The sequence below is a fragment of the Arachis hypogaea genome, chromosome 11, assembly GCF_003086295.3.
Source record: "Arachis hypogaea cultivar Tifrunner chromosome 11, arahy.Tifrunner.gnm2.J5K5, whole genome shotgun sequence".
In the NCBI taxonomy this organism is placed as follows: Eukaryota; Viridiplantae; Streptophyta; class Magnoliopsida; order Fabales; family Fabaceae; genus Arachis; species Arachis hypogaea.
Genome location: NC_092046.1, coordinates 63,599,839 through 63,622,130, shown reverse-complemented (window position 1 = coordinate 63,622,130; position 22,292 = coordinate 63,599,839). Strand labels below are relative to the sequence as shown.

General features: G+C 35.5%; 2 protein-coding genes across 2 annotated transcripts; both read right to left on the bottom strand.

The window, feature by feature from the left end:
* Positions 1 to 8,962: 8,962 nt before the first annotated feature.
* LOC112721421 (uncharacterized) lies at positions 8,963 to 9,991 on the bottom strand. The gene has a single exon (XM_025772485.1). It carries the CDS (start codon positions 9,989 to 9,991, stop codon positions 8,963 to 8,965), a length of 1,029 nt encoding a protein of 342 aa, XP_025628270.1.
* A 4,152-nt stretch (positions 9,992 to 14,143) lies between these two features.
* On the bottom strand, positions 14,144 to 21,132 carry LOC112722109 (uncharacterized). The gene is made up of 3 exons (XM_025773083.2): positions 19,949 to 21,132; positions 15,052 to 15,127; positions 14,144 to 14,896 (listed from the first exon to the last, which is right to left on the bottom strand). The coding sequence occupies exons 1-3, from the start codon at positions 20,726 to 20,728 to the stop codon at positions 14,325 to 14,327; spliced, it is 1,428 nt and encodes a 475-aa protein (XP_025628868.1). The 5' UTR covers positions 20,729 to 21,132; the 3' UTR covers positions 14,144 to 14,324.
* Between the last annotated feature and the right edge of the window lie 1,160 nt (positions 21,133 to 22,292).

Genomic DNA, 22,292 nt, shown 5'->3' with positions numbered 1-22,292 from the left:
ATATTAGAATAAAATATATTTTTTAATTATTTTGTATGGAATAAAATATTTTCTTTCATTTCTAAATTATTATTGACTATGTAGAGTATTTTATTTAAAATTTGAGTACATGTATGTATTTACCTAAGTTATTAGAACATTATAAATTTTTATAGTACTCCTAACATTTTTTAAGCCATTTTTTTAAATTGTTTTGCATATAGGATAAAATATTTTTTGTAGTATAATTTAAATAAATTTATTAAAAATTATTCATGAGCTATTAAAAATGGACAAAAGAGTATTGTATGGAATTCGAATCGATAGATCACAAATATTTTAAAGAAGTCTCGTAATTAAATATTTTGTTAGCTTTTTTTAACGTAGAAAATAAAATATATATTTTTTAATTTTTAAATTATTAATTTTTTCAATAAATTTTTTAATAAAATTTTTTTAATAAATTATTAATTTTTTAACAGCATAGGAATTACTGTATGTAATTCGAACCCAGTTGGTTCGAATTAGTGTGTGCGTGTGTTTGTGTATAATTCAAACTCACCTGGTTTGAATTAGTGTGTATAATTCGATCCCACCTGATTCGAATTAGTGTGTGCGTGTGTTTGTGTATAATTCGAATCCAGATGGTTCGGAATTATGTAGAAATGGAGTTCGAATTTAACTGGTTTGAACTACATATAAACGTGGTAGATTCATGAAGCAGTTTCGTTTTGGCTGATTTGTATAATTTTAGTCTACTATTCGCTTATATATATTTTTTACCCTATGTAATATGGATGTCTTGATTGGTTTAACTTGTTTCACCAAAACATAAGTGGTAAATTGTAAAAGCCATCACCAAACCATGACTAAATTGTCAACAAAGGCAACCATGAGGAGCTTATAAATAGGCCATGAAGTTACTCGCACACATGCACAAAATAGACAAGTACAATACACAACCAAAGGGCTTCACTAGCAAAACCAAAAGCTATGTGATTTTGTTTCTTTTACATAATATTTATATATTATATTGAGTATATCATTACTAATTAAGAGTGTGATATAAAATCTTAATTATAGTGAGATATACATATTAAAGAGCATTAATAGGAAACAATTATTAATTATTTATATATAAAATTGTTCCGAAGTATGTTTCAGGCTTTGGGTTATTTTTAAAGTATTAATTATTTATTAAGAGTGACAGCGTGTACTTTCGAAAATTCAACAAAGGTATATGAAACAATTATTAAAAAATATAAATTAAAAAGATATTCATACAATAAAAAAAATATAATTATATCTCATTTTATTCCATCCCAACAAAAAGACTGATGAGATCAAAGAGTGAATTTGATCTACACAAATTTTCAACACCAAAATTATTTGATGTTCCTAGACCTTTCTGCTTTGTGGTTCTCATCAACTCTTTAGGTTGGCTATTAAATAAGAGAAGTTGGGAAGTCAGTTCTGAGTTTTCGTTTTTCTATGTGGATATATATTATACTATCACTCTTGTAAATTTATTATTCTTGGTTGTTCACAATATTTAATTTATCACTCAAACTATATTAATTAAGATAAGTAACCAACCCAAAATATATTTAGTTCTTAGTTACTTGTACTTAACCACTTTAGTAAGGAGAAGTTGTTCCATTTCAGGGGAAAAAATACTCTGATTTTTAGAGCATGAAATGACCAATATTAGGTTCCAGTTGATATACACAAACTTTTTGGTTGTTGAGTGCAATCACTTTCAACAGCTAATTGTGTTCAAAAGTGTTGTGAATTCTAATAATTCCTCGTGTTTATTAAAGTTTATTACAGTTTTGATTTAGTTTTCTTTCACTCAATATCATTTTTGTAAATATCATTAACATTACGCTTTCTTTTTATCACCTTTCTCACTGGTTATTTTTTAAGCATGGATTAGAAGCATTCAGTGTTATTATGTTCAAATATTAAGCATGTAAAATGAGGTTACAATTTTATTTTGTTACCACTCATAGCATATGATTGTGAATCCCATTGACCATTAGTCTGCATGTTTTTGCTTGTAGTCTGACCTTGCAGCTTGTTTCTAAGCTACCACAAAGGCAGCTTATTAGGACCTCCTAGTAACATAAATTCCAGTAGTGATTTCGTGCTACTCCATGGTGGTGTTGTTATACTTTCTCAGCTTGTTTCTTTTAATTGGCTTCTTACACTGTTTTTGATTTTATAATTAAGTCTTTTCTAGCTAGCGTAACAAATATTAGAGTTAATTGAATATTCTTTTATAAGTTAAACGAATTCATAATTAAGAAGTTAACTAAATTTTTTACTGCATGTATCTTGGACAAAATATTTTGTTAATTTTAACATTTTTGTTTTGAAAGGATTTAATTACAAAATTAAAAGTAGTATAGAAACGACTCAATTAAAAAGATAAAAAAAATACATGGGTCTAATTTAAAATTTGATATAACTATAAAGGCCAATAAAATAGTTAAACTAAACGAAAAAGATAATGTGCATCTATAAGCACCTTTCAAATTCGAAACTAAGATCTTTAAAAGTACGAGATCTTCTTTAACGAGCACACACTCATATATATTTACAGGTAATAATCCACTCCCAAAGATATGAAGCACTAACTCCTTACCCTTTGACGTCTCTAATTTGGACGTTGGAGTTTTATTGCAGGTATCGCCCATCTCATCAAGGATCTCGGACATCGCCGTTGCAAATTACTCTATTTGCCTGAACATAGTTCATACTTCAAGCATGTTTTCAAATTCTATTTTAAATTTATTGTGTTCAATGAATTTGTTTTGTTGATTTGTCTATTCTTTACTTGTTTAATTTTTAGTTGCCACATCTATTATTATATGAGAAAGACGTCAACTGTTATAAAAAAAAACCCTATCTAAATATAGTTAAAAAAATATATGAAAAATTAAATTACATTAGAATTTATTTATTTTTCTTCATATTAAAATAAAAAAATAATACGTACATAATTTGTTCCTGCCAGGAGCTCGAACCGAGGTATATGTCGGTTGGGATCCGAGCGGTTTGGTCAACCATATCTGCTGAAGATCACGCCACCAATACGAGCCTCATCTGAGCAGTGGGGAGTACCTGCAAAAAGGACTCCGATGCTTAAGTTAGTTTCTGAGCAGGAATAATATTCTATACGTTACTATCGTAAGTGTTTTTGTTGAGATCTGGTCTCTAACTATCTGATCAGTGCTATTTATGGTTAGGGAAATCTGTTAGTGGGTCCGAGATCCCTGGCTTTGTATCCGAGCTAACGATCGGATTCCTCTCCTGGGATAAGTGACGAAGTGGATAGGTGACGTGGTTTTGAATTGGTATATTGCACTGTTAAAACGTGCTATTTTTGAGGTATAACGTCGGTCCTAAATTATTGGTACAGATCACAGCCCCAAGCTTGACTTGCTGTGGTCGAGAGCAAGTTGAACTTTTTTGACTGACGTTATACGTTGTCTGACCTATGTCCGAGCCCCCAAGCTCGACTTAGTTTCGACCTTGATGCTCGTTCGCTGTTTCATTCAGTTAAATTTAATTTTAAATAAAGTAATCAAAGATTAATGAAAAATAGGAGAAAAATAAAAAGGTGGGAAATAAAAGTGATTTATGGGAAACAAAAAGGGTGCATTTATTGATGCCGCGGTTTTCCAGAGGTAATTGATAATGGCCTGCTAGTGGGCCCATGGATCAAGGAAATCGTGGCTTTTGTTGTTGTTGGTCATATCAACAGTTTTTTGATCTAGGGGCTAGGGGTGGTTTGTAAATTACATCGTGTGATCTTACTTGTGTTGTGAGCTTACTTTTGTCATTCCAGTGTTGTCTGTTTTGCAAGAGAGGAAATGGCGTTCAGAGGTTATTCTTTGGTCTTTTTACCTTCAATTTTCTTTCTTCTTTTTTGTCTTTTGTCAAAATGAAAAAACCAGAGGATAAAGTAGTTGAAGTAAAAGATGATCTTTATGAGTGGGTTCATGCTGATGTCAAGTGTCGTGCGTCTCTATATCAAAATCCAAAGATGCTTGCTTCGCTTAATGCTTCGGAGTGGGTTCGCAAGGGCGCTGTTTGTGGAGTGGAGCTGATTGCTTGTAATGGGGAAGAGAGGGTTTGTGAGAAAAGCGGGGATTGGGTATATTTTTACGTTTATACTTGTCTGTTTTCTGAGCTGAACTTGAAACTGCCTTTTACTTCATTCGAATGTATGGTGTTAACTCAGTTGAACTGTGCCCCCTCTCAGTTACATCCCAATTCATGGGTTTTCCTTCGAGGTTTTGAAATCTTGATGACATTTCTGAATCATGTTCCCTCTGTAAATTTGTTTTTTTTTCTCTTTTTCAAGCCAAAGGCGTTCGCAAGGGCCTCTGGGTGAATTTGAGTAGTTACCCTGGACGTGCCTTGTTTTTACTGTTTAAGTCTTCTTTTAAAATTTTTAAAGAAATGTTTGTGAAAATCCGTTCTTCTGAGACTGAGTATCCCTTCTTTCTGGACGACGAACTTGGCGAGCTGTTTCCTCTTTATTGGTGTCCTGAACCTATGCAAATTCTTGATGCTCTTGAGAGATCGGAGGAGGATAATTTAGTTCTCGAATATTTAATTAGTGTTTTATGACATTGTTGTGTGATAGGCCATTGCTACCAGGCTGTTATGTGTTGGTCGTAGTGCTAAGCTTTTAGGTGCTCAGGAGAAAAAGGATGCTGAAAAAGTAAAGCTGCTTGAAAAATCACTTTCTGAGAGAGATGAGGTGATACTCGATCTGATCAAGAAAATGAAAGACTTAGAAAATGATGTTGGGCGTTTGCAGGCCCAAATTCGGTCCATGCAAGAGCAGTTAATGGAGTATGACTTGGAGAAAGGCAAGTTGACTGCTCGGGTTCAAGAATTGGAGGATGGTGGCATTGAAATGTTTGCTGCAGGGTTCGACCGTGCAGTTAGTCAAGTGTCTGTGTTTGTTCCTAAGTTTGATCTCAGTCACTTCGATGTTACTAAGATAGTTGTTGGTGGGGTTTTGGTTGATGACGAACCCGGGGATGAAGCCCAGGATGAAAATGTTCATGTAAATGATAAATGATTGTTGCCTTTTTTTGTTTTTGGACTTTGTCCGAGCTATTGATTTGCTCATTTTGTATTTTGGTGTTGGTGATGTTTAAACTTTGAAAAATATCTTTTTGTTTAGTATGAATATGAACTTGTTTCGTTAAAACGATTTGATTGTTGTTTGTCATATCTGTTTGATATTTGGAGTGGTTGGCCTCGTTAAAACCTCCCCGAGTAAAACCCTTTTTTGGGAAAAAATATCGGTGGTAGGAAAAAGAGTACCCCCGTTCTTCAAAAAAGATTACAAATGTTTAAGTATGGTACAATCGTAGGGACGTGATGTTCCAAGTGTTCGGTAGATTATCTCCTTCCAAGGTCTGTAACGAGTATGCATCTCGGCCATGTACTTGTATGATTCTGAAAGGACTTTCCCAATTGGCGGCGAGCTTACCCTCTCCTGGCGGTTTTCGGACATCTTTCAGTCGTCGGAGCACAAGGTCTCCTTGCTGTAGTGTTCGGGGTCTAACCCTTGTGTTGTATTTGCGCCGAGTTAATTGTTGCATTGCTTCATGTCTTATTCTTGACTCTTCTCGTACTTCTTCTAATAGGTCTAACTCGGCTTCTCTAGTTTGATCATTGGTATCCTCGTCGAGATAGGTTGTTCTGACCGAGCCTTGTGATATCTCTACCGGGATCATGGTGTCGGATCCGAACATTAGCCTGAATGGTGTCTCTTTAGTTAAGCTTTGCGGGGTGGTGTTGTAACCCCAGAGGATTTCTGGTATCAATTCTGCCCATTGTCCTTTGGCAAGTGTTACTTTTTTCTTTAGAGCCTGCAAGATAACTTTATTAGCAGCTTCGGCGAGCCCGTTGGATTGTGGGTGCTCCACTGAGGAAAAATGATGCTTTATATTCAAATCATGCAAGAAAGATGCTATTCTCTTATCAGTAAATTGTCTACCGTTATCAGTGATAATGTCCATAGGCAGTATGTATCGGCATATGATAAATTTCCAAATGAAACCTTTTACCTTTTCTGACGTTATTTTCGCTAGAGGTTGGACTTCTACCCATTTTGTGAAATAATCGATTGCTACAATCAGGAACTTCACCTGTCCTTTGGAGATTGGGAAGGGACCAAGTATGTCGAGCCCCCATCTGTGAAACGGCCATCCAATTTCTGTCGTGTGTAATGTCTCGGCCGGGTTGTGGATGATCGGTGAGCATCTTTGGCAGTTGTCGCATTTTCGGACTTTATCGAGGCAATCTTTTCTCAATGTTGGCCAATAGTATCCAGCCCTCAATATTTTTGTGGCTAAGCTCTGACCTCCGATATGTGTGCCACAAATTCCTTCGTGGGTCTCTTCCATTGCGAGGTCGGCCTCCTCCTTTCCTAGGCATTTGAGCAGGGGTCAGGAGAATCCTCTCCTGTATAGATCATCACCTATGATTGTGAAGAAACCCGCCCTCCTCTGGAAGAGCTTTGGGTTCTCTACATTTTCGGGTTTCTTTTCGATCTTCAGGAATTCAATGTACGATGTTCTCCAATCTCGTTCCTGTAATATACTCATAACAAATTTATTGTATATGCTCGGTTGTTCCAATGTCATGTGTGATAAATTTGGGGATGTTCCTAATTTCCTAGATGTGGCTAGTTTGGATAGTACATCGGCTCGGTTGTTGTCGTTTCTACTTATATGAGTTATTTCAAAATGTTGGAACTGTTGTGCTAAGCATTTTACCTGTGTATAATATTGTTCTAAAAAGGGTTCTCGTACCTGGAATACGTCGTTTACCTGCTGAACCACCAAGAGGGAGTCGCAGTAAATCTTTATGTTTTTGTATTCCACACCCTTTTGCTAGGCGCATGCCGGCTAGGAGTGCTTCGTACTCAGATTGGTTATTACTGACTGGAAATGCGTACTTTATTGATTGTTCGGTGGAGATTCCATCTTTGTCTCTGAGGACTATACCTGCTCCACCGCCGTCCTCATTTGCGGCACCGTCTACATACAGCTCCCATTCTGGGTGTGCATCTCCATCCGACGTTAGTTCTGTCACAAAGTCGGCCAGTGTTTGTGACTTTAATGAGTTCTGAGGTTGATATTCCACATCGTATTCTGACAGCTCAATGCACCACTTGGTCAGTCTTCCCGCGAGGTCAGGTCTTGACAGTACCTGCCTTAGGGGTTGATTTGTTTGTACTATGATCTTGTGGCTTTGGAAATAGTGCCTGAGTCGTCTTGCTGTGATTATTAGGGCATATGCCAATTTTTCAATAGCTGGATACCTCATTTCTGCATTTTGTAATATTTTGTTGACAAAATACACTGGGTTTTGTTGCCGACCTGTTTCTGTAACAATCACAGATGAAATCGAGTTATTTGATACTGAAAGATATAAATACAAGGGGTTACCGGGTACTGGTTTTGCTAGTATGGGAGGGGATGCGAGCCGTTGTTTGAACTCGACAAATGCGTTTTCGCATTTCTCCGTCCACTCGAACTGTTTTGACTTTCGCAGTATGTTAAAAAAATGATCCGACTTTGCTGCCATCGTGGGTAAAAACCTTGAGAGGGCGGCTAGCCTCCCTGTGAGTTACTGTACTTCCTTGATTGTGGACGGCGATTTCATTTCTAAAATTGCTTTGCATTTTTCAGGATTTCCCTCTGTCCCCCTATTTGTCAACATGAATCCCAGAAATTTACCTCCTTGGACTCCAAACGCATATTTTTCTGGATTCAGTCGCATGTTGTATTTCTTCAGTTGGTCGAATACTTCTTTTAAATCGTTAAGGTGTTCTTCTTCTGTGTTTGACTTAACCACCATATCGTCCACGTATACCTCCATGTTCCTGCCGATTTGCTTCTGGAAAACTTTGTCCATTAGGTGCTGATATGTAGCACCCGCGTTTTTGAGGCCGAATGGCATGACTTTGTAGCAGAAATTCCCTTGGTCGGTTATGAAAGCTGTCTTGTCCTCGTCGCCTGGGTGCATAAGTATTTGGTTATAGCCTGAGTACGCGTCCTTGAAGCTTAAGATCTGATAGCCGGAGGTGTTGTCTACAAGGTTATCAATGTTTGGCAAGGGGTAGGAGTCTTTAGGGCAGGCTCGGTTCAGGTCAGTGAAGTCTACACACATCCGCCATTTTCCCGAGCTCTTTTTGACCATGACCAGGATGTGAATTGTATTTCTCGAATGAAGCCTGCGCTTATCAGTTTTTGTGTTTCCTTTGTTGTTGCTTCTGTCCTTTCCTTTCCGAGTTGCCTCCTCTTTTGTTTTATTGGTCAGGCTTTGGGGTCGAGGGCGAGCTTGTGGCATATGACTTCTAGGTCTATCCCTGGCACGTCGGCCGGGGTCCAGGCAAACAGGTCGGCGTTTGTTCGCAGTAGATCTGTCATTTGTTGTTTGTATCCTGCAAGCAAGGTAGAACCAATGTTAGTGCATTGACTCTTATCCTCGGTCAGGCTTACCTTGTGGAGATCATCGGTTGGTGTTGGCCTCTGCTCATGATGGATCCGAGGATCCAACTCGGCAAGGTCTGGTATGTCGTTGGCATTGTATACCGAGTTTATTCTCCTTGTTGGTGTCTATTGTATTTTTAGCCCTGCGTTGTAGCACTGCCTTGCCTCTTTCCTGTCCGAGTGAACTGTTGCTATGGTTCCTTTTTCTGAACAAAACTTAACACACAAGTGAATTGTGGAGACTATGGCTCCGAAAGTGTTTAAAGAGGGTCTTCCCAAGATAATATTATATGGCTAAAACAATCAACAATTAGGTATTGAATGTCTAAATTTTTTGAGTGAGGGGGTTCCCCTAGGGTTGTCCTCACCCATACATAACCTGTCACAGGGACTCTTTCCCCTGAGAATCCGACGAGCTCCCCGGAGGACGGCTGTAGAATTTTCTCGTTGAGTTACATTTTCTTGAAGGTCGACAGAAACATGACATCGGCACTGCTGCCTTGGTCTAGCAAGACTTTCCGAACTAAGAGGTCTCCTGTTGTTACTGAGATGACTACGGGGTCGTCAAGGTTGGGAGTCTTATTGTCAAAGTCTTTGCTGGTAAATGTGATGTCAGGGACTTCTGGAGTAGGTGCGTCAGTGGGTGTTTCGTTTTGGACCGCCAACATGGTCCTGTAGCTTCTTTTCCTGGCCGAGCTTGTGCCCCCACCACACGCGAAATCTCCTGAAATGTAGTTGATGACTTTCTTAGGTGGTTGATTACTCTGCCACTGAGATTTTTTGCCATTTGCTTTCAGGTGTTCTGCCTCATGTGAAGCTGGTTGTTCTTTGTGGAGTTGTCTGCCGATGTATTTGTCCAGTAACCCTTGTCTTACTAGTCTTTCCAACGTGTCTTTAGCTATAACGCACTCGTCCGTGGTGTGTCTAATTTTTTTATGGAAGGCGCAGTGTTTCGTCTTGTCAACATACCTCTGGTCTTGGTATGTGCCAGCTCGGCTTGGTGGTTTGATGAGTTTGCTGTGGAGGATCTCTTTGATTATATCCTCCCTTTTGGTGTTGAACTTGGTATAAGAATTGAACTTCGGGGCTGGCCTGAAAGGCTTTTTAGAGTCTCTGTTTTGGGACCTGTATGGTCTTTCTTCCTCCTTTCTGGATGTGGGCTTTTCGTTCCTTCGAGTTTCACGAAGTTCCTCTATTTCGATTTGCCCTGTCGCCTTATCTCTGAATTCCTCCAGTGTTTTTGGTTTTGCCACAGCGATTGCTTCCTGGAATTTTCCTGGCCTGAGACCGCTCTTTATTGCGTGCAGTTGTACTTCTGAATTGAGGTCGGAAATTTCCATTGCTGCTGTTGTAAAGCGCGTCATGTAGTCCTTTAAGCTCTCGTGTTGTCCCTGTTTGATTGTGCTGAGGTAGTCTGATTCCCTGACGTATGTATATCTTGGATGCTGCAAAATGATTGATGAACATTTTGGCGAACTCATCAAAGTTGTTTATGGATCCTGTAGGCAAGTTAGAAAACCATAATAAAGCAGCTCCATCTAGGAATGTTGGGAAAGATCGGCACAGGATGGGGTCTGAGTCGCTGTTGAGGAACATCATAGACTCAAATTTTGTAACGTGGACTTTAGGATCTCCGATTCCTTTGTAGGCGTTAGCGTCATCGGAAGTGTGAAGTTCTGTGGCATCTTGAAGCTCATTATTTCCTCGGAGAACGGGTTGGTCTGGCGTCTCACGTTCTTCGGGATTGTCTCTCCTATTTTTGTGTTGGACTCCGACTGGTGTTCCTCGTGTTGGTCAGCATTTATTTTCTTGCTGTCAACCTTTCGATCTCCGTTGTTTTGCAGCATCGCTAGGAGTTCGACTAGTCACTGATTTTCCGCCTGGAGGACGGAATTGGCAGCAAGGAGGTCGGCATTGTTTTGAGAATGTTGTTGGGTTTCGGAATGGTCGGTCATGCTTTGCTTCCTGCAAGAGGAAAATACATAGTGCGAGTATAGGAAATAAATTAAAGCTAGAAATTCAGTGAGGGGTGAGAATGAACTCTCGGGCCCACGGTGGGCGCCAAATGTTCCTGCCAGGAGCTCGAACCGAGGTATATGTCAGTTGGGATCCGAGCGGCTTGGTCAACCGTATCTACTGAAGATCGCGCCACCAATACAAGCCTCGTCCGAGCAGTGGGGAGTACCTGCAAAAAGAACTCCGATGCTTAAGTTAGTTTCTGAGCAGGAATAATATTCTATACGTTACTATCGTAAGTGTTTTTGTTGAGATCTGGTCTCTGACTATCTGATCAGTGTTATTTATGGTTAGGGGAATCTGTTAGTGGGTCCGAGATCCCTGGCTTTGTATCCGAGCTAACGATCGGATTCCTCTCCTGGGATAAGTAACGAAGTGGATAAGTGACGTGGTTTTGAATTGGTATATTGCACTGTTAAAACGTGCTGTTTTTGAGGTATAACGTCGATCCTAAATTATTGGTACAGATCATATATTATTAATAAAAATATATTTCATATATTGTATTTATTAACTTACATTAAATGAATATATTAAAAATTAGAGTTTTATGTTAAAAGAATATAAATTTTAGCATGTATGAGCTTTTAAAATTAGTTTAGTTATGAAATGTCTATTTGTTTTGACAAAGTTGAAATGTCTATTGATTCAACGAGAATATCTCTTTTTCTACACAACAGAGCTTTTGTATACTAAATATGCAATTGTTTATATGGATGGAACACCGAGATAGGAATATAGAAATACAAAATCGTTTTTGATAGATTAGACATGGATAGAGACATTGTGTCAAGAGATAATGACTTAGTGTATTTTGTGTCCATTTTGACATGAAACACATACAGACACTAATAACAGACTCAACTAATTTTTTTATTTTATTATTATATTTTTCTTCTCAAATTTTCTGAATGAAACAATAAAAATAAATTAGATTTTCATAATTTGTTCTAGTTTATCACTAAACAGTATAAAAGAATACAATATTTTGTGTCTCTATTCTTTATGTCTTGTTCTCAGTGTCTTGTGTTGTCCTATTATCAGAAACAAACGCAGCCTAACGGTCTGTCGCTGTCCAATAGATTGCGGCATGAACAATGCGCGATTCGAATCTCCAACAAAACCTTAAACGAAATACTAAACTAATCGCTACACCAACCCAAATTGGTTATATAAAGACCATATTTATTTGGGCAATATAAAGTAGCCTAAGACCAACAGAAGGAAAAAAACAAAACTAAAACAAACACAAGTACAGCCAAAAATTTTATGAAAAAAATAAAAAAAAAATAATTATTTTTCAAAATAAGTTTTTTATCTTTATTTTTCGAAATCTTTTTTAAGTTGGAACAGATTTATCCACTGCATCGGCAACTTGTAGATTTTGTTTAGATTCACCTACTGTATCGGTGAACTTCATTAAAATTAACAAGATTGTTTATTGGTGTGATAAATTTGTTCAAATTTTGGTACAATTTTAATTGTTTTGGTATATTCTTATTTTTTTTCATTTAATTCACATAATTTAAAACGGTAAATTCTAAAATTTTTAATTTTAAATTTAAGTATATATATTTTAAATTAATAATTTAATTTAATTTAGTGAGAATAAACGTAATCGTGTTATTATAATAATATAACTACAATAATACGACTACGTTTATTTTACTCAAATTAGATTATATCATTAGTTTAAATTAATTTTTTTATTTAATTCACTTAATTTAAATTGTAAATTATATCTATTTAAATTTTAAATTTAAATTTTTTTTATGATTTATAATTTTAGATTAAATAAATTAAATAAAAAATTAAAATATACTAATACAATCCAAATTGTATGAAAATATGAGCAAGTTTGTTACATTAATGGACAAACTCATTAGTTTCAATGAATTTTCAATAAAATTTGTCGATGAAGTGGGCGAACTTCAATAAAATCATGCTTCAACTTCAAAAATAAAAAAGATTTCGAAAAACAAAGATGAAAAAATTTGTTTTGAAAAATATTTTATTTTTAAAAATTTTTTCAAATAATTTGTCCAAATACAACTAATTGGTATAAAGTGCAATTTCTTGAACAACTAATTTTTGGTCAAAGTGTGGACCAAAGACCCAACCCACATAGACAGAACCCAAAAGCTAAACCTAAACCATTCCACCCACATGTCCCAGAAAAAAAAAAATTCCACCCACATGATTGAAATTTGAAAGTACTCAGCCGAATATTTCCCTTTGAAGTTTGAAATAATCCCCACAATCTGATACCAGTCCGGCGCTGAATTCATCGTGAATCGCACTACGGAAGGTGAGGAGGATGCAGCGGCCAGAGTGAATCTCATACGCATCGTGCGGCTGTCAGCGAACTCGCATGCATCGGCGACAACGGTATGGTGGGTAGACCTCCGTTATGGGAAGTGAAAAGGAAATCTGATAAAAAAAAAAAAAAAAGGGTGGAAACGCCGCGTTCTTCACAGGGATGCCTACGGCGGTAGAATGAAGCTTCCGGTTGTGGTCTCGCAATGATGGTATCGCCGGTGATGGGTGACGGCAGTTCTTCTGGTTGCCCGTTGTGGAGCCTCTTGGTCACCCACTTCTTCTGGTCCGCGATGAGCTTCGGGCCTCTCCTCCCCCTGGATGGAGCAACAACTTCACTCCGTTTAAGTTGTTTCTTTTTTTTTTTTTTTCGTTTTCAGGTATTATAAAAATTAAAAAATACCAAAATTCACACATATTTTCAAAGCTCCATTTAACGGGCTAGTCCGGCTATTTAGATCCGGTTCGTTAAACTCGTAGTTGAATGGATTGGACCGTTTAAATCTGTTTTATTCGCGAGTCATAATTTTTCAATTCGGATCGTTTATGGTCAGTCCATGGGTTAAATGGGCCAGTCTGTTTATTTTTTTATTTTATTTTTAAAAAAATATTTTGACAAAAAATATTATTTTTAAGTCAAAATCATTTAAAAATAATTTTTTTTAGTTGATGGATTGGATTTTCAGATTGGATCGAAAAAAATATAGACTAAAAGTGCTATTTTTTAAAAAAAATGTAAAAAAAAATAAATGGACCACCTGTTTAATCTGCAGGCTAGTCCGTTTAACCCGTTATTTTTTTTGGTTAATCGGGCTCAACCCATTTAACCCGAAATTTAAACGGGTTTAATTTTAAAGGCAAAATCCATCCATTTAAATAGATAAATAGACTTACCTGGTAAGTTTGACCCATTTTGACGAGCCTACTATGAGATCACCAAAAAAAAAAAGAGCCCAACACTAATACCCCTGAGGCCCTAACACCGTTTTAAGCTCCTCATGCGACTCGGCTTCTGCTGTTAGGCATCCTACACTAAATTCTGTAACTTATTCAGTGAGCTTTGCAAGTTGTTCCCTCAGGACCAGCACTTTGACGCGTGTCATCCTAGTATTCAATAAAGAAAAATATGTACAAAGAACATCTGTACACTATAATTGACCTTATTTTATTTTAGCTTTATATGTATGTATATCCGAATTCCGATAATTAATTTTAGATGAGTCTCACTGTTATTAGTTATTACTTAAAGTGTTTGGATATTTTCAAATCGTGTATGATACAGGGAAGGAAAACATACACCATACCAAATATGACCAAATTAAGTATCCAAAATTGAGCCCCGAACATTGTTCCAAAATTTAGCCGTCTATGTATCCTATCCCCGAGAAAGGGAAGAGATGAATACAAACATGAATTAGAAAAAAGAAAAAAGATTGTCAGAAACATTATAACTCTTCATAATTGAAGTAACTAGCTAGCTAGCTAGCAAATCCACAGATCAAGTAGGAGCTCGTTAACTAAAGTAGTGAAGACCTCGGTTTCAAGCTCAATGGCCAAATGTTGCACTTGTTGTCTGTCATAGTTTCTCCACTCTAAACATTTTTCCATTTCTCTAATGTACATTTCTCTTCCTTTATTCACTTCCCAACCCAAATATAACTCTTGTGGATTCCCACGAACCCAATCCTCGGCCACCTTGCAAATCTCAAGCTCCTTTGACGATGATAAATCATCATTATTGTTGTTGTTTTCTCCGATGATAATACTTTGTTTGAAGTAATCAAACAACAGGTTCTCTGCTTTAACTATCAAACAGTTGGGTGATGTTTTAAGCAATAAGAAGTTGAGAAGGTTTCGCGCACTCTCCTCTACTCTGTTGCCATCTTTTTTGGTGTTGTTATCATGCTTAATTGGTACCGATACTACTGAACAATAATGTTCATGATCATCGTCCAGTTCTGACATTGACATCAATTTCTCCAGGGACACTGGCTTCACTGAAGCCATGCCTTTAAAGTGCCCTCTCTTCTCTTGCATGTGCTTCTGTTCGCTTCCTGTAATCATAAATCATATATACACTGTAAATTTGTACTCATCCTTATTTCTTATTTTTTATAGAGTCCTCGGTCACATTTTTTATTTTATTTTTATTATTATAGATAGAGTGTGAGTTAAAAGAATGGACTTAAAGGGGAATATAATGTTATACCTTGGTTATCATCTTCGAAGGGGCAATCTAGTACAGATACAGGACTTGATTGTTCTTTCTCCTCGTTTGGCCAATCCTGTTTCATATGATACACAATGTGTTACTAACAAGAGCTGAAAGAAGAGATATTGGTATCCAAGATTATTTGATAGGGGAGTAGATACATGCTCTAACAATAAAAGTAAGTCTACCTTACTTTATTTAAGATACACTAAATAATTTATGTTTTCACTTATTTTTGTAAAGCCAAAAGTTCAATTTGATCAAAAGAATTTCCCTTCATCTTCAAACAAAGTAAGAATATGTAAAGTGAAATATGTGTATGAAATTTTAGAATCCTTACAACAAGAGTTGGCCAACCATGTACGAGTTAAGTCCTACTTTGATTTTTGAGATTAGCGAGTTGTACTAATTTAATTTTGACTTTTTAATTGCTACAATTTGATCTCCCAAATTTAAAAAAATGAACCAATATCGTCCTTCTAGAACTCAATGCAGTTAGTGAGGATCAAGTCTTGTCATGCTAGACATATTAAAACGATGACGTACGCGTTTTAGCATTAAAAAAATACTAAATGACGTCGTTTGAAGGTTTGAACAATGTTAAAACGTTACACGTCTCCCTTTTGAACAATACTAATTGTTCAAATCTTCAAACGACATTATTTAGTGTCTTCTTTAGCATCAAAACACGTATGACAGCGTTTTAATACGACTAGCGTGACAAGACTTAAGTCACGTTACTAATGCCATTGAATTCTAATAATAAAAATATAAAAAGAACTACATTGATGCGCTTTTTAAATTTAAAAGACTAAATTATAACAATTCAAAAGTTAAAAACTAAATCAATGTAACTTATCCATCTTAAAAACTAAAGTGGGCTTAACTCCATCTACTCAACTTGAAACTGAACGTGTGAAATGAAAATATGATATGATTTCCTGAAGTATTTTAAGTAATAAAAGGATTAAGTTAAAATATAAAATATGCATAATGTGTTTTATGAGTATATTGTAAAAATATAATAATAATTTTTTTTAATATTTTGATGCATTAAGTGTTTTAAAAATATAAAAAATATATTCTTCAATAACTTTTTAATAAAAATAATTTACTAAAATTTTTTTATAATATATTTAATTAATATTTTTAATATACATGTTAATTAGATTTTTAAAATATTAATCAACCAAGCACTTGGTCAGCAAAGTCAACTAATGAACGACATTGACAATTATGTGTGTGTTTGGATTACAGTTTGCAAACTGGAGTTTGCATAAAATTGATTTTGTAAAATTGATTTTGATGATAAGTTAGTTTGGGTTAACGTGATTTATGTTTGGTAATTTTTATATCAAAATTGATTATAGTAAAATAAATGTTGTTTGGATTATACTACTCAAAATCACTTTTAGATGAAAAATTACTAAAATAGACATCAATTTTATATACCTGCAAAATCAGAATACTATAAAAAATAATATAAAAAATATTTATCATATAAATAAAATAAATACAATAAAAATAAAAATATAAAAGAAAGTACTATAAATTTTATAATGTCACACAAAAAGAAAATATTCTATAATTTTTTTAGTATCGTCAGTACTCTTTAACTTAGTATTATTTTAGACTATAAATTTTCATTATTTATGACTCTATTGTTACTTATAATTAATTTTTTATTTATTTTGTCCTTTTTTTATAGGATCATAATTTATATTAATCAAAATTTTGATAATAAACATAGTATATAATAATTATAATTAGGGATAAGTACGATTTTGGTCCCTCACGTTGAGGGTCAGAATCGAACCCGTCCCCGATGTATATTTTGATTTAAAATCGTCCTTAACGTATTTTTTTCGTATTAAAATCGTCCTTTTTATTTTTTTGGACAAAAATACCCTTCCCCCACCCGGTCTCCCCTTCCCGCCTCCCTCTCCCCTCCCCCACCCCCACCCCCACCCCTGGTCTCCCTTCGCCCTCCTCCTCCCCTTCCCCTCTCCCCCACCCCCACCCCCACTCCACCCCCGGTCTCCCCTTCCCCCTCCACCTCCCCGTCTCCCCTTCCTGCCACCCCCACCCCCACCCCACCCTCGGTCTCCCCTTCCCCCCTCCCCCCTCCCCCGGTCTCCCCCTCCCACCACCATCCACCCCCACCCTCACAACCACAACCACCACCAACCACCAACCACCACCACCACCACCAAGAAACAGGAAACAACACCACAACCACAACCACCACCAAACAGAAACAGAAACAGAAAACAAGAAAGCAGAAACAAGGCGTGAGGCGGAGGCGGCAGAAGCGAGGCGGAGGCGGCGAGGCGTGAGGCGGCAGAAGCTAGGCGGAGGCGGCGAGGCGAGGCGGCAGGCGGACTCCAACGTTCTTCCCCTTCGCCGCCGCCGTCCTCCCCGTCTCCCCTTTCCTCTCCCCTTCCCCCCACCCCCCACCCCCACCCCGCGTTCTCCCCCCTTCCCCCTTCGCCGCCGCCGTCCTCCTCCCCCTCTCCCCTTTCCTCTCCCCTTCCTCCCACCCTGAACCCGCTTCTTCTCCGGCTTCTTCCACTTCCCCTCCTCCCTCTCTTTGCCGCCGGTGCCATCCCCCCCGCCGTCCCCCCTCCCCCCTTCCCCTTTTCCCCCTCTCCCTTCGTAAACCCTTCCCCCCCTCCCGTACGCGTTTTATTTTTTTTTTTATAATTTTATAATTTTTTTATTTTAGGGGTAGTTTAGGAATAAATTAAAAAAATTTATTAGAAAGGACGATTTTAAATTTAAATGCGACTTTAAGGACGATTTTAAATCAAAATATACATCGGGGACGGGTTCGATTCTGACCCTCAACGTGAGGGACCAAAATCGTACTTATCCCTTATAATTACAAATTTTACAAAGTCAGAATAAAAAATAAAAAAAGTAATACAAAACAAAAATAGAGTACATCAAAGAATAGAAAAAAAATTATACAAATAAGAAATAATAAAAATTCCATAAAACCAACCACATATATCATATGAACAAAAAAAATACCATAAAACATAAATAAAATTCATATGAATAAAATCAAATAAAAATAAATAAATTTTAATTTGTTAATGATTGAAATAAATCTGAACGATTTTGATGAAAAAAAATGGAACTAAAAAACTATAAAGAAGTAGAAAGAACTACAAAGAATGACTGTGAAGATAATAGTTACTCATATCATTCTTATAGAAGAAAATGAAGGGTAGGGTTGGTAAAAAAGAAATATTTTAGCTTCTCCTAAACGTGAAACGTGAAACGCAGAAGTTACAAATTTGAGCTTCTCCTAAACGTGGGTTCAGAAGCAGAATCAATTCTGCGTTCAGAAAGATAAAAATTGCCAAACATCAAAGTGAAACTTTCAAGAAGCTCAGACGGACTTCTCTCCTCCCCAACGTGTTTGCCAAACACACCCTATATATATCGATAGAGAACGTAAGATCCTTTTTTTACAATATTTTAAAAATTTCTTATTTAGTTGACGAGGAATTTTTTTTCTTCGCTCACATCATTTATCTATTTTTTTTATTTAAAAAATTAAAATTATTTCATAAAATAAAAGTTTTTATTCTATGAAATATATAAAAGTATTCATTAATTTCACACAATTCATAGAACAGTAATAATTTAATACAAATTTAAGATGATGCAGGCAAAAAAAAAATGATGCAGGCCTGCAACAACTTCCTAGTTCTTTCTTCTAATTTGTAATATTTGTTAAAATTAAAAAATATATCATTTATTATTCATTAAGGTATTAAATATAAAAAATTATTATAAAAAAATATTTTCCAAATAAGTAACCATAATGATAAATTTTCAAAATCTTAAAACGTTATGAATTGGCGGCAGGGAAAAGAGATTTGAAAGGCATCCCTTGCCCCTTGGATTGGATGAGCAAGAACAAGTAACACTGTGCGGTGCAGTGAGATTCAGCGGCGTGGATGGCGCAAAGTAAGCATCACAATTCACAGCCCTTGGGAGTTGAAAATTGAAACACACCCAATTAACTGCACTGCCCAGTGCCCCCACGTGCATTTAATTCATCATGCATTCTCGGCTCCACCTCTGTTCTCGTATTTTGCCTCTTCCTCCTCACTCCTCATCAATGTCCCCACTTCCTACCCTAGTACTGCTAATTACTATCTATCATTTGTTTGGAATTTTCCCTTATTACATATGTATTTGACCTTAAAATAAAGGCATTGGTCATTGGATATCAATAACCTATTGTGATTCTCTCTCTTTCTTTCTTCCTTTTTCTTTTCTAATTTCCGGCTTCTTTATTGATTTTTTAATTAACAAAATAAAAGTTCATGAGTGTTTTTTAATTAGAGAAAATATAGGGCATTAATTTTTAATTAGTTAATGTTTAAAAAAAAATTAATTCTAAAAATATTTATTTTTAGAGGATTTAAAATTTAAAATTTAGAATTTAAAATTTAAAATTTAAAATTAAATATTTATAATTTGGATTTTAAAATTTAAAATAAATAAAATAATTTTAAAAAATTAATTAATATTGACTGAAAAAATTAATTTTTTAGTATTATTCTATTAATAATAAAATATAAAAAATTAATTTTCTAGTATTATTCTATTAATAATAAAATATAAGTAAAAGTGTAGTATCATATCTATTATGTATTTTGAAAGAATATTATAAATATATAAACATGCAATTAGATTATTGCATAAAGATCCATTTACATTATTAGTTCATTTATTAAAATACTTTCTCTTTTGTTTGAGTCATCATAGATAGAAGTGAAAACATTACAAGAAAAAAAAAAGTAACAAATTTCATCAACCACGTTAATAAAAAAAAATCAACAAATCAAATAAAACGGAAATTATGTATACTTACCGTTGTTCTCTCCTGGTGTATCTTGCCAGTGGTCGGAGGGGGGTCTTTTGTAGCCTGAGCGACGTCGTTTTCGGCGGCGGAAGAAGAAGAAGCAGCGCTTGAAGACGAAAATGTGAACTCGCTCTCTTCCCAGCTACTGTTACTGCCACAACCTGAAGAAGAAGAAGAAGAGGAAGTAGTGGTGGTGGTGGCTGCGGCATTTGTAGTGAACGCGCTATCCTCGTTCAACGACGCCGTTTTGTCCGGATCCTGCATAAGCAACTCGCGGAATGAAGTCCTTATCCATCTCTGAGTTCTTCCTCCTTCCTCGTCCTTCGCTGCCGCTTTCCTCCAGAAGCTTCTACTCAGCAGCTTCCTTGAGAAGCTTCTAGAAAAAACGCTTCCAGAACCGTCTTTCCGGGATCTGGTACTCTTGTGTGGTAGTGACTTGATGGCCTTGATTACAGCTTCCGAAGCTCTCTGCAGAACCGACAAAGAAGAAGAAGAAGAAGAAGAACGAGGAGGTAAGAGTGTGGTAGTGCTGTTCCTCCTCGACCTCCTCCTCCTCCTCCTGTTGTGGCGTTTGAGATCTTTCTCCGCCACAAGGAATCCAACGGCAGTGCTGCAGCATTGTCGGCGCGGGAACGATTTAAAACCGTTGGATGAGCAGGAGCTCAGGTCGTCCCTCATCAGGTAATCTTTCAGTAACATCGAATTAGGTCTTGCAAGGTGCTTCTTGGTTTTGATCATAGTTTGCATTATTTGAGAATTCTTACTTAAACTAGTTCTCTCTGAAGGCATGCTAATATCTTTTTCAAGGAAAGGATAATAAAATGAAGAAGATATGCTTCAAGGTAGTATAGAGTAAGCTAGAGAGACCTATGTAGGTTGTGAATTATACAAATCTGATATTAAGAAAGTAGGGACCAGGGATGTGGAGAGGGAGGGAAAAAAAGTGCCAAAGGTGAAAAAAAAAAAAAGAAAAGAGAATTTATATGTTAGAGCGAAAACCAGCTAACATCAAAATGTGGTAAAGAAGGAACAGCACAATGTTCGTAGGAGCGAGTGTTCAGAAGGTATTTGTTGACGGTAAAAGGGTTTGAATGAAGCATGGAGTTTAATTGGTATTGGCAGGTATCTAAGGGTGACAGAAGAAAGCAAAATTGATTATGAGTGACATATATGCAAAAATGTGGGGGTGTGGGGTTAAAAAAAGACGATACATGTGCCAAGATATCCAAATTTATATGAAGTGACCCTATATGAAATTAATGATATATGGTGCAGAGAGATAGAAAGGCCTTGGCTTTCGGCCTTTAATTTTTTCTGAATAAAGCGAGCCAGTTAAAAGCTTCGCATATAGTGGTACATATACATACCAGTAGTGATGAATACTAATGATGAATAATGACACTCTGACAGTCACAGTATACGTACTACACTATGGTCTGGCTCAGCTTACCTAACAGGAACAACTTAAGCTAACTAGCCAAACCATACACATTGATACGAAATTATTGAAGAGTATTACTCGTGTTATATATATACACACTCTGTACCGTGCGACATGAAAAATATTTAATATTATTTATATCTGAGATATTTTTAATAAAAATATATTTTTTAATATATTTAATTTTAAATTAAATTTATTTTATTTTTTTATGTGAATACTAAATAATAATACATAACAAATAAATTTCACAAAATAATTAAATTTATTAAAGAAAAAAGCATAATATATAATAAATCAATGTCTTAATTTTTATAAAAAAAATATACATACACATTTTTTTATCTCTAACATTGATAGTTGTACATCTATAGATTGTATCTTTATTTCTGTATCAAATAAAATTAAAATATTATTTATATAAAAATTTTATTCAACTACAAAAAATACGAAAAACACAATTAACAACAAAAAAATAGATATAAATTGATTAAATAATACTTAATCATCTCAATTTATTAAAGACTTCTCTATATATAATATTAATCATACAATTTTCAAAAATTCTTTCATGATATAAAAATTTATAATCACGTAATGATACGTTAAAGAGACATATACATTGTGTGGGATTAATCTACTCTAAATTAAAAATAGAAATATTCAACTAAGTTAATTATCTATTTTAGAATAAATCATTATAATTATGTGTATCTAATTTCTAAAATAAAAAATATATGATTTCTTTTTAATTAACAGTTTTTTTATTTATGATATGTATATATTAATTATTTAATTAATAATTTTTTTGTTATGAGGATATAATTATTTTGTTTAAATAATTTTAAATATTTTTTATTATATATACATATATTATTAATTATACGTAAATATATTTAAGTCATATAAATT

Coding starts and splice junctions, on each gene's coding strand:
- LOC112721421 (XM_025772485.1), bottom strand. CDS start 9,991: ATGAGTTCGCCAAAATGTTCATCAATCATTTTGCAGCATCCAAGATAT.
- LOC112722109 (XM_025773083.2), bottom strand. CDS start 20,728: ATGCCTTCAGAGAGAACTAGTTTAAGTAAGAATTCTCAAATAATGCAA. Junction 15,128..19,948: donor TACACCAGGAGAGAACAACG/GTAAGTATACAT, acceptor CATATGAAACAG/GATTGGCCAAACGAGGAGAA. Junction 14,897..15,051: donor CTTCGAAGATGATAACCAAG/GTATAACATTAT, acceptor TTATGATTACAG/GAAGCGAACAGAAGCACATG.